The 12,729-nt window shown below is 40.2% G+C and overlaps 1 protein-coding gene across 1 annotated transcript in view; it reads right to left on the bottom strand.

Moving 5' to 3' along the window:
• Positions 1 to 12,729, bottom strand: part of RALGAPA2 (Ral GTPase activating protein catalytic subunit alpha 2) — a 479,248-nt gene that overhangs the window by 19,008 nt on the left and 447,511 nt on the right. Inside the window, 1 exon segment of the mRNA XM_042781969.1 lies at positions 7,322 to 7,443. Coding sequence (XP_042637903.1) covers positions 7,322 to 7,443 — 122 coding nt within the window.

Raw genomic sequence — 12,729 nt, 5'->3', positions numbered from 1 at the left:
GCCTCTTCCTTCTTCCTAGTCTGTCTCAGTCTGTAAGCTGGGCTGATACCTGTGCACCATGTGCACCCCACTGGGTTTGAAACACCAGTGGCTCAGCCTCAAAACTCACATCAACCCGTCACCATGGTAGGACAAACCAACAGACAAGTTTGTCTCCCTCAGTCATTGTGTCTTCTCAGTCATAGTGGCATATTAAAATCCCCTCAGGAGTTCTGAAAAAAATTCCCCATGCCTGGCAATACCCCAGATCCTGTAACCTTTTGCCATAAGACCCTATAACCTTTTTCCATGAGACCCTATAATGTTTTGCCATGCTTCTGAGGTGAATGTGATGTGCCATTGGAGTTAGCACCACTGGGTTCTATTGATGAGATTATGCATGCTTTAAAACTTCAAACCATTCTTAAGAAGAATGAATCTTAAATTAAAAACAAAAGCAAAAACCAAGCAAAGAGGATCAGCACTGAGCAGGTGATGTGGGAGGGAAGACTAGGGCTGAGTTTGGAAGGGACTGTTGGGGTGGAAAAAATATCTGTGCAGCCCTGTCAGGGGTTTGCAGGATTTGTGGCAACACTGCTCAACTACAGCTGAGTGCTGAAGGTGCTGAGTGAGGTGTCTCTGAGCTCTTCAATAGAGATCTGTAGTAGAACCTGTAGTTAAGGAAAACTTCTGGATTATCTGAGTGGAGTTCTGGAATTTAATGCTGCCTTTAATCAATATTAATTAAAAATTATAGCAGCAGCAGCTCTGATTAGCTGAATTGTCACCACAGGGTGGGCACTGTGGTAGCATTTTCCATGTGTCACTGTCCACCCTGGCTTGTATGTTCACTTCTCTGAAATGAGGATTGGTGGGGTGCCACTTTATTCCAGAAGAGCAATGAGGTATTGGAAGGTACATGTCCAATGTGGTGGACAGAGGAAGACATGTTGAAAGAATACGAGGGATGTATTAGGAACAGTGGAGAAAGAACCTGGGCAGGTGAGGGGTGACCACAGCCAACATTTGCTGAGGGCTTCCTGTAGGCCAGACACTGTTTCTCATCTTGGCACACATGCCCTTTGAGGAAGACTAGGCCTACCTTGAAGAGCAGGTGCTGATCTATGCTGTCTGGCTGTAGAGCTGGCCTCCTCCCATGCCCTCATCCTGTGTCTGAGGAGCCATGAAGGCAGCTGGAGGAGGCCTGTCCAATGGGAAGGATCCTGGGGAGGCCCCACAAGTGTTGCACAAAGGAGGACAGGAAGAGAGTGGAATTTTAGAAACATTAGAGTGGTCATGTGTGAGGAAGATGAGCAAGAGAGGGCAAGCTTGAGCTGTATTCATACTCACTGAGAAAAACTGGAGAAAACTCTGGCAAGGGTGTATGTAAGGCTAACGGTTTGCTGATAAGCACTGCAGCCTGCCTTCACTCCAGGGTACAGTGGGGGCACATGGGCTCTGGGCTAGGATCCTGGGTGTGTTTCTAGTGCTGCTCGAACATCAGAAGCCCTTCCAGGCCTTGGGATGTCTTGTTTGATCCCTTGGTGCCTGACAGAATACTGGGCATATGGTAGGCTGCCAATGCATCTTTGTGGAATAAATAAAGTCACTGTATATTTTGGTGGCCATCACTTTTCACATCTATTCAATGTAGTCGGTTGGAGGAAGGAATGAGAGGACTCCATAAAGGATCATGCAGCCACAACAATGACTAGGTAGATGACCACAGAAACAGAGTGATGACGGATGAATTTATAAACTGTTACCTTAATAGAAATCACCAATAACCATAACATTGTGTATTAAGTTTCTGGTAATCTAAGTTTCTGCTGTATGAGTTTCTGACAACATTAATGTCTTTCCCAATCTTAATTCCTATGTCATGAAGACTTGTTGAAGAATAACAATGACAAAGGTATAGGTCTCTTGAGTTGGCTCCTTTCTAAAAAAAAAACAGACTGTATTTGTTCCTATTCTTACTACTTTAAAAGAGGCTATCTGGTTTATGTAGATGGAAAAACTCTCTCTGGTTAGTAACCCTATGAGCAATATAACTATCAACCAATTTTTGATGACAGCTTACCACATAAGGGAAGTTGGTAACCACCTGAGTCTTAATGTAATTAGAACAAGCACTGATTTCACTTTGTGGAAGAGAAGAAAGATATGAAGGAAGGAGGTGGGGAGGTTTGGGTTTGGTTCTGGTTCCAACTTGCTGAAGGCCTTTGGATGTCCCTTCCCAGCTTGGCCTTCTACTTACTCAAAAATAATGTGAAGGGGCTAGACTTGCTATTTCCTAAGATTCCCTTCTAGCTCTACATTCAGTAATGTTCCATACTGGTCTCAGCAACATTATGAAGAAGCAGCACACATAAGACATACTGTCCATCAAAAGCTTAACTGACCACTTTAAAAGAAGAGAGGTGAATCTAACATGACTGCCGTTTCAATGAATGGGGAAAATTTTTTTCTGGATTAGGGTTGGGGTTTACCTTGTGCTGCTTCTGGGATTAACTTGATTACTAAGGGCCCAGTGAAACAGCCAATGAAAAATTCTTTTTACAACATGCTTACCTTCTGCCTGCAGTTTTATAAGGGGAATTTACTGGTCACTAGAATGATCCACTGAGACCAGACAGAGTCTTCTGGTAGAGTTTCTGTGATGATTTTGTTGGTAAGAAAAATTATAAAAGTCTTTTTTTTTTCTGTTAGGTAGGTGAGTATAATAATCCATTCCAAAAGGTTATCCATATGATTTCTAAGCATGAAAGATGAAAGTCCGTAATTTTGAAAAAACATCAACAGCAGCATCCTAAAACTGACTGAAATGAATCTGGTTTAAGCTCCATATATGACCTACATTACAATCTGGAGGAGACTAGTGAGGAATTCTCTCTCACTGGTTTCTAAATCCTGGAGCTGTTACACTTCAGCCTGCCATGAGTTGTTGTTATGTGCTATCGAGTCGGCCCTGACTCATAGCGACGCCTCCTTGGGTTTCCGAGGCAGTATCACTATGGAAGTAGATTGCTCAACCTTCCTTCCGAGGAGTGGTTGGTGGGTTTGAACCGCCAGCCTTCTGGTTAGTAGTCAAGTGAAGCATTTCTGATCAGATCTTGGAGAAATCAAGTGCTGTGTTTGTGTAGGGCTAACAAATAAACAAAGATCGGTGCTCCCTCTGCTGGCTCTTCATAGCAGTATTGAAATAGAAATGAACCTAAACAGTGTTGGCATCTTTAGCAAATACAGTAAAATTAGGTATGCCACTCATTTAACTTGGTTTTAGACATTCTTTTGGGGAAAAAAATCTTCTTTATCAACTTCTCATCAAGGTACTTGGAAATTCTTAAAATCAGATATTAAATTGGGCTTACTCAAGTAAACTGAGTACCAAAGTGCTAGCTGCAACTGTAACAGTAATTATGGGATTCATTTATCAACAGAAACAAGTAGATTCCTCCAACATTTTAAAAGTTCACACACAATCTTTAAAGCAGCCTAGAAAAATTTCTAGTCAAAGCTAAGTTTCTTTCTTTTTTTCTCTAAAAGAACAGCTTCTGAAAAGTAAAGATTTATATTATTTATATCCCTTCCGATAATGTCAAACATTAGACTTGATTTTCCAAATCATTAGCATGCAGAAGAATGACCTCATGGTGAACAGATGCACTTGGCTATGAGCTGTGGTGATTACATCAGTCCCTCCCAGCAGTCCAGGGTGCCTATTCCAGTTAACCCTATAAAGCCCTCTCTATGGCCCCCTTTCCTTAGTAATATGCTTGAAAACACAACTTAGTCTCCTCTCTCATCTCTCTACACACACACACACACACACACACACACAAAGCGTAGCCAGTATTTTAACACTAGTTACCTTTTAGATATTTAGATGTTGCTGGTCAGTAAAGGAAGCAATCAATAAAGGAAGGTAAACTACTGGGCTAGGTGAAAGAGCAGTTGAAATACCTATTATGCTCTGGGAATTACTGATATGAGTAATAGATGGAATAGATATGAGGCAGATGACATCTTGAAATAACATTTTCTGATTGTGAAAATACTTTTTTTTTCTCTAAAGCTCTTTTTAATAAGTGAAGCACCCCATGCATTAGCCTAACAACAAAGGTCCTTGCATATTCATCTGAGGTTGGCAGATATCATGAGAAAGGTGTTACTCGGCCAACCTGCCCTGGGTGGCTGACTTGGGTGGGTTGCAGCAGTACTTGGGTAGAGAGTCTGTGGCAGAGGGTACTTTCCAACAGCGGCATGTCTGGGCACAGACCATACCCAGTTAGCACATCTTTTACTTTGAGCTAGCACTGAAAGGCTGTTATCGGGGGTCCTCCCTCTAAGAAATGGGGGCTGCATGCTACATTCTGGCTTGCTGCTACAAATACAGTGTGAAGCAAATACAGTGCTAAGGTTAACTCTCTTTCTGCATGAATGATAAAGCTCCTTGTTGTAAGGATACAAAGAAAATCTAGGAGCCCCTAATTCCTCAGATTGTGCATATGCATGTGAGCAGGGAGCCCAGGGCCCTGCTTTGATGACACTGATAGGCAGAGATGGTCTGATTGGGTCCTGTGCACACTGTGGGAGTTTAAGCTGCTCAGGGTCAATTTTTCCAGTTGGCTTGTTGCTTGGAAGAGCAGACTTAGCCTCACTTTCTTGGTTTAAGTTAGCTCATGTGGGTTTGATTGTACTTGTCTTAAGTAAACAAAACAAAACAACAACTACAAAAAAAACTATAAATAAATGAAAACGTTTTCACCTATAAAAGGAGTAACAGACTGGGATAAAGATTCCTGAAAATCAGTACATAAATGAGACAAGGATGTGATTCTGAAAATGTGCCTGTATATGGTGATGAAATGCTCTACCCTTATTGTAAAGTCACTGCTGTACAATCAAGTCTAACTCATAGTGACCCTATAGGACAGAGCAGAACCGTCCCACAGTGTTTTCAAGGCTGTAACCCTAATGAAAGCAGACTACCACGTCTTTCTCCTGTGGAGTTGCTGGGGGTTAGAACTGTGGAACCTTTGCTTAGTAGCTGAACACTTTAACCATTGTACCACCAAGGCACCTCATTGTCCTGCCCCCAAATTTTAGTCTAAATCAAGTTCATTTCTAGTTCCTTCTTAATCATTGTTACTGCAGATATGTATATTGTTAATATAGAACACTATGCCCAGAGTTAAAATCACACTTGTGTATTAGTAGTGATATGTGTATAAAAAATTTTTCCCATTCAACACTTAACATTCTAAGCTATAACATTATGAAATGTAATAGTGATGTTAATAATTAGTAAAGAAGAAGGACCAGCACTTGTTTTGATTATCTCTTATTTAGCTTAATGTTCCTTTGGTAAAAGTTCCAATGTCCATTATTTATATGCTGTTGGAATCTTTATTCTGTTAAGTAACTTTTGTAAATGTGACATTCTCAAAGATGCCTGGTAACAATCCTCTCCAAGGAGGAGGTCTTAAAACTTGTGTTATTCATACAGTCCCACTTAAGATGTTACCTAAATTTGTTTAAATAAATATGAACTTTCTGAAAAGATCAAATTAAGTTGTATACAGCCTAAAATACACATAGAAAATAAACTTCATCGATAACCTTGAAGCTTCAGTAACATCTTGATCAAGAACCATAAGAATGTACCAGCTGACTTAAGGAACGTAAACATCTAGTTATTACTTAAATTTTCTAAAAAAAATTTAAGAAATGAAAGGCTTTCTCAAAGTTAAACAAACAAATAAACACCCGTCCACTGAATGTCAAATCCCAATACCTCACAAGGATGAGAAAAAGCTCAATGGGATCTCAAAAAAATTAGCTTGGCCTCAGATCCTTCATGTTCTTTCACCTAAAAATCAGAAACAATTTTAAACCTCTAGCCAGACTGTGTATGAAATCTTCATTTGCCTTGAAAGTGATTTTTTCATTGTCTTAAAATGTTGGCAGAGTGTATAAAAGAATTCAATTCACAGCTGTTCTACTTTTTTAGTGTACGAAACATTAATCAAAGCTTTAAGTTATAAGCTTTTCTCAAGTTGTTTAGTATTCCAGTCCAACAAAGATCAATAGAGGCCATCCCTGTGTTTCTTGACGCCTCACCAGGAAAGAGAGGCGTGATTATGTAAATCATGTAGTTCTCCTTACCTCTGCCAGCTTGCTTATCTCCCAAGCCTTCTGCCTGCTGCTCCTGGCTCTCTGAACGAGTGCCTGCCTCTCCCTCTTATCTCCCAACAAAGCTCGAAGAGGCAAGGATTGAATCCAGCGATGTTAAACAATGATGCATGGATGATTTTATTTGTAAGTGATTTATTTCACTGAATTTAATTTTTTTCACTTTGTGTGTAAGATATTTGTTAACAAGTCAGAATAGGAGAAGAAAAGTGGTTTTCGGAGACAATCGACACAGGTTAGAAATCTATTAAGCACCAGTGGAAGGAGAAGGAAGCCCTTCACTGAGAATTTCAACATGCATTAAATATCCCATTTTTTTCCTGAAAGGCAATTAATCTATAATTACATGCAGAAATTTCTTAGTAATAATTCTGTTCTTTGGGTAAAAAAAAAAAAAAAAACCGAAAAACCTACAGTAACAATACAATCAGATTAAATAGCAGTATAAATATTCTCCACTGCCCCCCACCCCCGCCACATTGGAAATATAAAAAAAGGAAGTAAAAGCCTAAAAACAAGGACATTCATAAAAATTTCTACAATTTTCCATCAGCCTAATAAATTTAAATGATCATAAGCCAGCTTCTAAACTGGTCCCACACCAGGTGCTGCTCTGGTCAGCAGTTTGTCCATATGCACACAGACCACTTGAGAGAAAGCAGGCCTGCTGCCCTGCTGTAATGACTGACCAGGGGACACCGTGCTTACATTTCTCCTGCATTAATCCTTGACCCTGGTATCTTGGCAGCATAATCCCCATTTAGCATTAGTAGCAACGGCTTCGACTGTGAGGAACTCTTTTTTGATAAGAAGCACTGATTTGGGCATCGCTTTTAAACAACATATTCCCAGCTCAGCAAGAAACTCACACTCCTGAATGAACCAGAGCACATTACTGAGAAAAAGTTCATTAACCTTGCTAGATTTGGAGGTTAACAGGATAGCTGAAGAAAAGAACTGAGTGAACAGCTCAGATGCAAAACAAATTAAAATGAATGTCATCGTTCCTTTTGATATTCATTAGTTGATTCAGAGGGAGAATGTTCTTCTTAAATTTGCAAGCATTTATCTGTGAAAAACAGGTGTACATCTGCTGCTCGAATGCGTCTTAAGCGCGTGAGAGAAGAATAATGTAGACACTCACCCGTTCCGCTGAGGGAGTAGCTGGAAGAGGGAGAAAATACTTGGGCTGCGAAATCCTCAAATGTCATTACTTCACGGTGATTCTGAATTATTGCTTCGAGGTATAGAGCTCGCTCTTCGTAGCTGCAGTGATTGGTTAAGGAAACAAATGCTTGTGCAGAATGACATGCATAACAATGGCATGGTTCATTTTGTTTTAAAACAGTTAAACACCTTTTACATTTGTGTGAAGAAAATATAAGTTCTCTAGCATCCTCTCAGAAAATTAAATATTGGTCATGATTAATAACAAACTTCTGACTTTGAGATCTAAGTTTGTCTTAGACTTCAATTGCATTCAACCCTGGTTATCATTAAAAAGATAGCTAAACCAATAGGTACAGAATAATGTCAAGAGATCATTAAGGTGGATTTAAATAAACAAAAATAAACTGATCTCTTGAGACTGACAATGGAGAGCCACTGTTGGATCTTTCTTTCCTATTTCACTGAAGAAAACATTCTTCAACCTATGACATATTGCAAGCTGGAACTGGTGATACAACTGTGCACACATTTAGAAAATAAGAAAATGACTGATATTGGGAAGAGGGGTCAGAAAGGTATTCTGATGGGGCATCAGAGCCTCTAACCAAGATAAGCCATGAGCATTAGAAAATAAGAACTAATATGTGGAAGAATCTAGCAAAATGTGTACAATGTGGAAAAAAAAAAATGTCTATTGCCTTTTAATTAAAACTGCAGTCTGGAACACACAGCATTCAAATGTGTAATCAAAAACCAGTCACCAATAAAACTTACAAGCGTAACGCACTGAAGCAACTTTCCAGCTGTCTTAATAGGACCCCTGCGTGGGGCAGCCTTTCACAAGGCAGAAAGCAAATCTTCTCCTTTGTGTATGGCTTCTGGCTCCTCAGAAGGTGAATCATGCACTTCCAATAACAGGATAACGTCAGAACAACTCGGCAGTGGATGAAGGCACTGCACACATGATTTTATGAATTAACACTTGGGTAAGTCAGCATGATGTCTCATTTCTCTCTTGCTCATTATTGACACAAAAGTTAAAAAACATGTTTAAAGTATTTTGGAAAACATGTTAATTGTTCAGGAACAGAGGGAATATTGATCACCATCAAATTATTATTTGCAGCTCCAGAAAAGGAAAAGTACTTCTAGCATTTCTCATTATATTTTAAAACTACATACAAAATGGCCTCTTTTACAATATAAGTTGGTTCTGTTTTAGTTCCTACTTTGTTTTATAGTTCCTGAATCTTAAGAGCTTGCAAATGGCCATTCAACATAACAATTGGTTTCTACTTGTCTGGAGCATCAGAGGAAGAAGGAGAGTCAGGAATAGGAAGAGGAAATGGAAGGTGTGGCCAATCACCTCCATGCCAGTTGCCTTCTTTGCCACAGGACAAGAAGAACTGGATGATGCCCAGCTACCATTACGACACATCTTGATTAAAGATTCTAGAGAAAAATCCTGATTAAAAGGGGGAAATTGCAAAGCAGAATTTCAAATTCTCATGGCCTCCAGACTTTCTGGAGTTATGGACGCTGGAGGAATCCCTGAAACTACTGCCCTGAGTCTTTAAACCTGAAACCAAAAATATCCTCTGCAGTCTTCTTAAAACCAAACATTGTTTGGCTTAACCAGTAAAAATGTCTACCTTGAGCTCTTTCAAGAATTATCTAGAGGGGATCAAACTGACAATAGCAACTAAACAGATGAGATTGGAACCTTAGGGGGAAGTAAGTTTATGTAAATGGAAGAAGAACAACTCAGAAAAGGAGAGTGAGAATGGTTGCACAACTCGAAGAATATAATCAGCATCACTGAATTGTACATGTAGAAGCTGTTGAACTGTTGAAACTGTTGAATCTTATGGTCACCTTTCAATAGAGCATGATTTTTATTTTTTTATTTTTATTATGATTTGGGTGAAAGTTTACAGAGAATTCACTTTCCATACATTAGTTCATACTTTGTCTCATGACATTGACTGTAATTTCCTACAATGCAACAGCTCTCTTCCCACATCCTCCCCATAGTTACCTCTTCCCTTTGTCCTTCCCTCCTATGCACTCCACGCCCCCTAGCTGTCTCCCTGTGCATATACAGCCCTTCTATCATGGGATTGATCTCTTCAAGGAGTGTATCTACCAAATGTAAATGTCCAGCTCATATGCCTATCTTTTGTTTGGTTGGAAGCCACAGGAGTGGGTTCAGTTCTAGACCTGAAGGGCAGCTAGGGGCCATAGTCTCAGGGGTTCCACCAGGCTCTCAATAGAGCATGATGTATTTTAACATAGGAAATACTTTTCTATTTCTTTTTGGCACAGTATATACACTGACTTCTAAATTCAAGGTCTCCCTTTCCCTATCCTTTCATTATATTCGGAGGATGATTTTCATAATGTGAGGAGACAGAGACATTCTGGAATAGTGCTATCCAGTAGGGCAGCTATGAGCCACATGTGGGTATTTAAATTAAAATTAAAAAATAAAAAAAATTCAGTTCCCCTTTCCTACTGTCTATATTTTCAAGCACCCGATACTCACATGTGGTGAGGGGTTACCTTCCTGGACTGCACAGATGTATAACATTCCCATCATCCCAGAAAGCTCTGCTGGACAGTGCTAGTCCAGAACTTCTCTAAAGGAAAGTGAGTATGGAGATTTCCAAAGTGGTTCCTCTGACGATTTATGATCTTTCATGTGGATAGTCACAAAAGCCTAAAGCCTGGGGCGGCACTAGCCTGAACTGGCTTCTTGATTGCACTGTCCTCCTGGTGACTTGCCTTAACGAACAGGCTGCCAAACTTTCTCTACAAGAGGTGTCTGCTCAGGCCCAATTCTAGAGGGACCCACTAATGCCATTCACATCTCATTACGAACACGCTTATTCTGCACAGCACTTGGCTGTCACTGTGACCCGGCCCTCGGCGCACGGCCCCAGCAAGCCGCTGGTTGAGGAACAGCAGGATGTTAGGCCTGAGTGGACGTCTGGCGAGCAGGCACTCTGACACTAAGCTGGCACGTGCTGGCCCAGCAGGGGCTGAGCAAGGCGTGACAAATTACTCAAAGAGCTGAGCTAAACTTAGGGCTGACAACCACCTGAGCCTTTGGACTGCCATGGCCTGCCGTCAGCACTCAATTCATGGCTCCCCTTTCAGTCCACAGTCTGCTTGCAGGCCTAGGTGAGAGCAGGCACATCCCTCTAAAGACCTGTCATGCTCTGTTCAGTATTGTCCTGATGTTTCTTGAAAGGCCCCACTGTGTCCAACACATCCACATAGAGTGCTCAGGACAATGGCGAACAAAGTAGAAATCCGTATACAGTTTGCTAAATGCTCTGTTGCAGACACATATCTGGAAGAGCAGCCTGCTATGTTAATCGAGCTCTCAGTCAAGCCTTCAGAGGGAAGCCATGTATAACACTCTATCAACTGACCCCAGACAGCAACCTGTCATCTTCATCCTGGATGACATTTTCCAGTTGTCACAAACTTATGTCTATCAAGCCTGAGAGGTCTACGCTCCTAAGAAGAAAGTTCAGTATTACCTTCAGAAAGAGTATTTAATGAAGTTTTGAAATTCTGTGATTTAACAAATATTTATGGTCTGTTAAGGCACCGTGAGACACAAAGAGAACAAAAAAGTGCTTCGAGATCTGGAGGTGAGAGGAGGAAGCATCTGCTTCATAGAAGGTTTCTAATCTCACCATTTGTGCCCCTTGACTGTCATGTGTAGCACACATCTTCCACCCCCCAGTCTGGTCCCAAGCTGTTGCTGCTGGAGCATTAGCAGTGCAAAACTGGGTGATGTCACTTAGACAAACATCCATTAGGACTGAGGTGAGACTGGGAGAGCATCACTCATTTTCACTTGTGGCTTAAGCCAGGGCATGTAAACACCATGACAAAGAGAAAACAAACATTACCATAATCCTGGCAACATTCAGAAACAGCCAACGGGTTCACTGGCAACAAAAATAATTTCTTTTAGTAACCTTGAAAAATGTAGCTCCTGAATCTTAACTGAATTTTCTTAGTAGAACTACTGTTGCTGTTGTTATTATTAGGTACCAATACATTGATTTTGAATCATAGCAATCCCATGTGACAGTAGAACTGTACCACAGGGTTTCCTCAGGCTGTAATCTCTATGGGAGCAGATTATGAGGTCTGCTTGCAGGGGCAGTTTGGAGCAGTATCATCTGACTTTTCTTACCTAACACTCTTAGGGCTTCTATGCCGGTTGCTTGCTATAAAAAAGAGATTTATAAATTAGACATGCTTAAAATGCTTTTGGGAGCTCTGGTGGTGTAGTGCTTAAGATTCTTCTCCTCATGCAGTATGACATGTTAAGATGTGAACCAAATCCTGCAATAATGCCTGTTAGTGCATGGTCAGAGACCTCCAACTGAGAGAGGATGATGAAAGAGGTGCCTGGTCACAAATGCAAGAACCCATTTCAGTACAAGCTTAAAAAAAATCCCTTAAATAATCCTAAAAAAGGTGAAATTCAAATTCTATTGTGACTACCATATTAAAAACACACACACAGTATTTTTTAAAGAATAATTTTCTCCTTGATTACTCAATTCAGAGAACATTTAAATTACTAACAGAAGGCCAGCTTCTGGATATTTTTGAGTTTCTTTAGTAATATACTCTGTCTACATTGCTATGTAAGAATTTTATTAATTATTAACATTCCTCAAACAAATGAAACACTGGAAGTGCTTTTTTGTCTATGTCAAGAAATTTGGAAGATAGCTACCTGGCTAACTGGAAGAGATCTATATTTGTGCCCATTCCAAAGAAAGGTAGTCAAACTGGATGCAGACATTATTGAATGATATCATTAATATAACATGTAAATAAAATTTTGCTGAAGATAATTAAAAAACAATTGCAGTAGTATATCAATGGGGAACTTGTAGAAGTTCAAGCCAAGTTCAGAAGAGGATGTAGAACAAGGGATATCATTGTTGATGTCAGATGGATCTTGGGTGAAGCAGAGAATACTAGAAAGTTGTTTACCTGTGTTTTATTGACTACACAAAGGTATATGACTATGTGGTTCATAACAAATTATGGATATTTATGAAGAGTGGGAATTCAGAACACTTGCCTATGTGGAACCTGAACATGGATCAAGAAGCAAATGTTTGAAAAGAACAACTGGATACTGCATGGTTCAGAACTGAGAAAGGTGCATGGCAGGGTTGTATCCTTTCAGCTTACTGAATGTTGAACAAATAATCTGAGAAACTGGACTACATGAAGAAGAATGTGCCCACAGGATGGGAGGAAGACTTATTAACAGCCTGTGGTATCAAGATTACACAGCCTTGCTTGACAAAAATGAAGACAACTTAAAGCACTTACTGA

The sequence above is a fragment of the Orycteropus afer genome, unplaced genomic scaffold (genome assembly GCF_000298275.1).
Source record: "Orycteropus afer afer isolate SDZICR_OR568_19922 unplaced genomic scaffold, OryAfe1.0 scaffold00208, whole genome shotgun sequence".
Classification (NCBI taxonomy): Eukaryota; Metazoa; Chordata; class Mammalia; order Tubulidentata; family Orycteropodidae; genus Orycteropus; species Orycteropus afer.
Note: the sequence above shows the minus strand (reverse complement) of the source record. Positions and strands in the feature narration are given on the sequence as shown.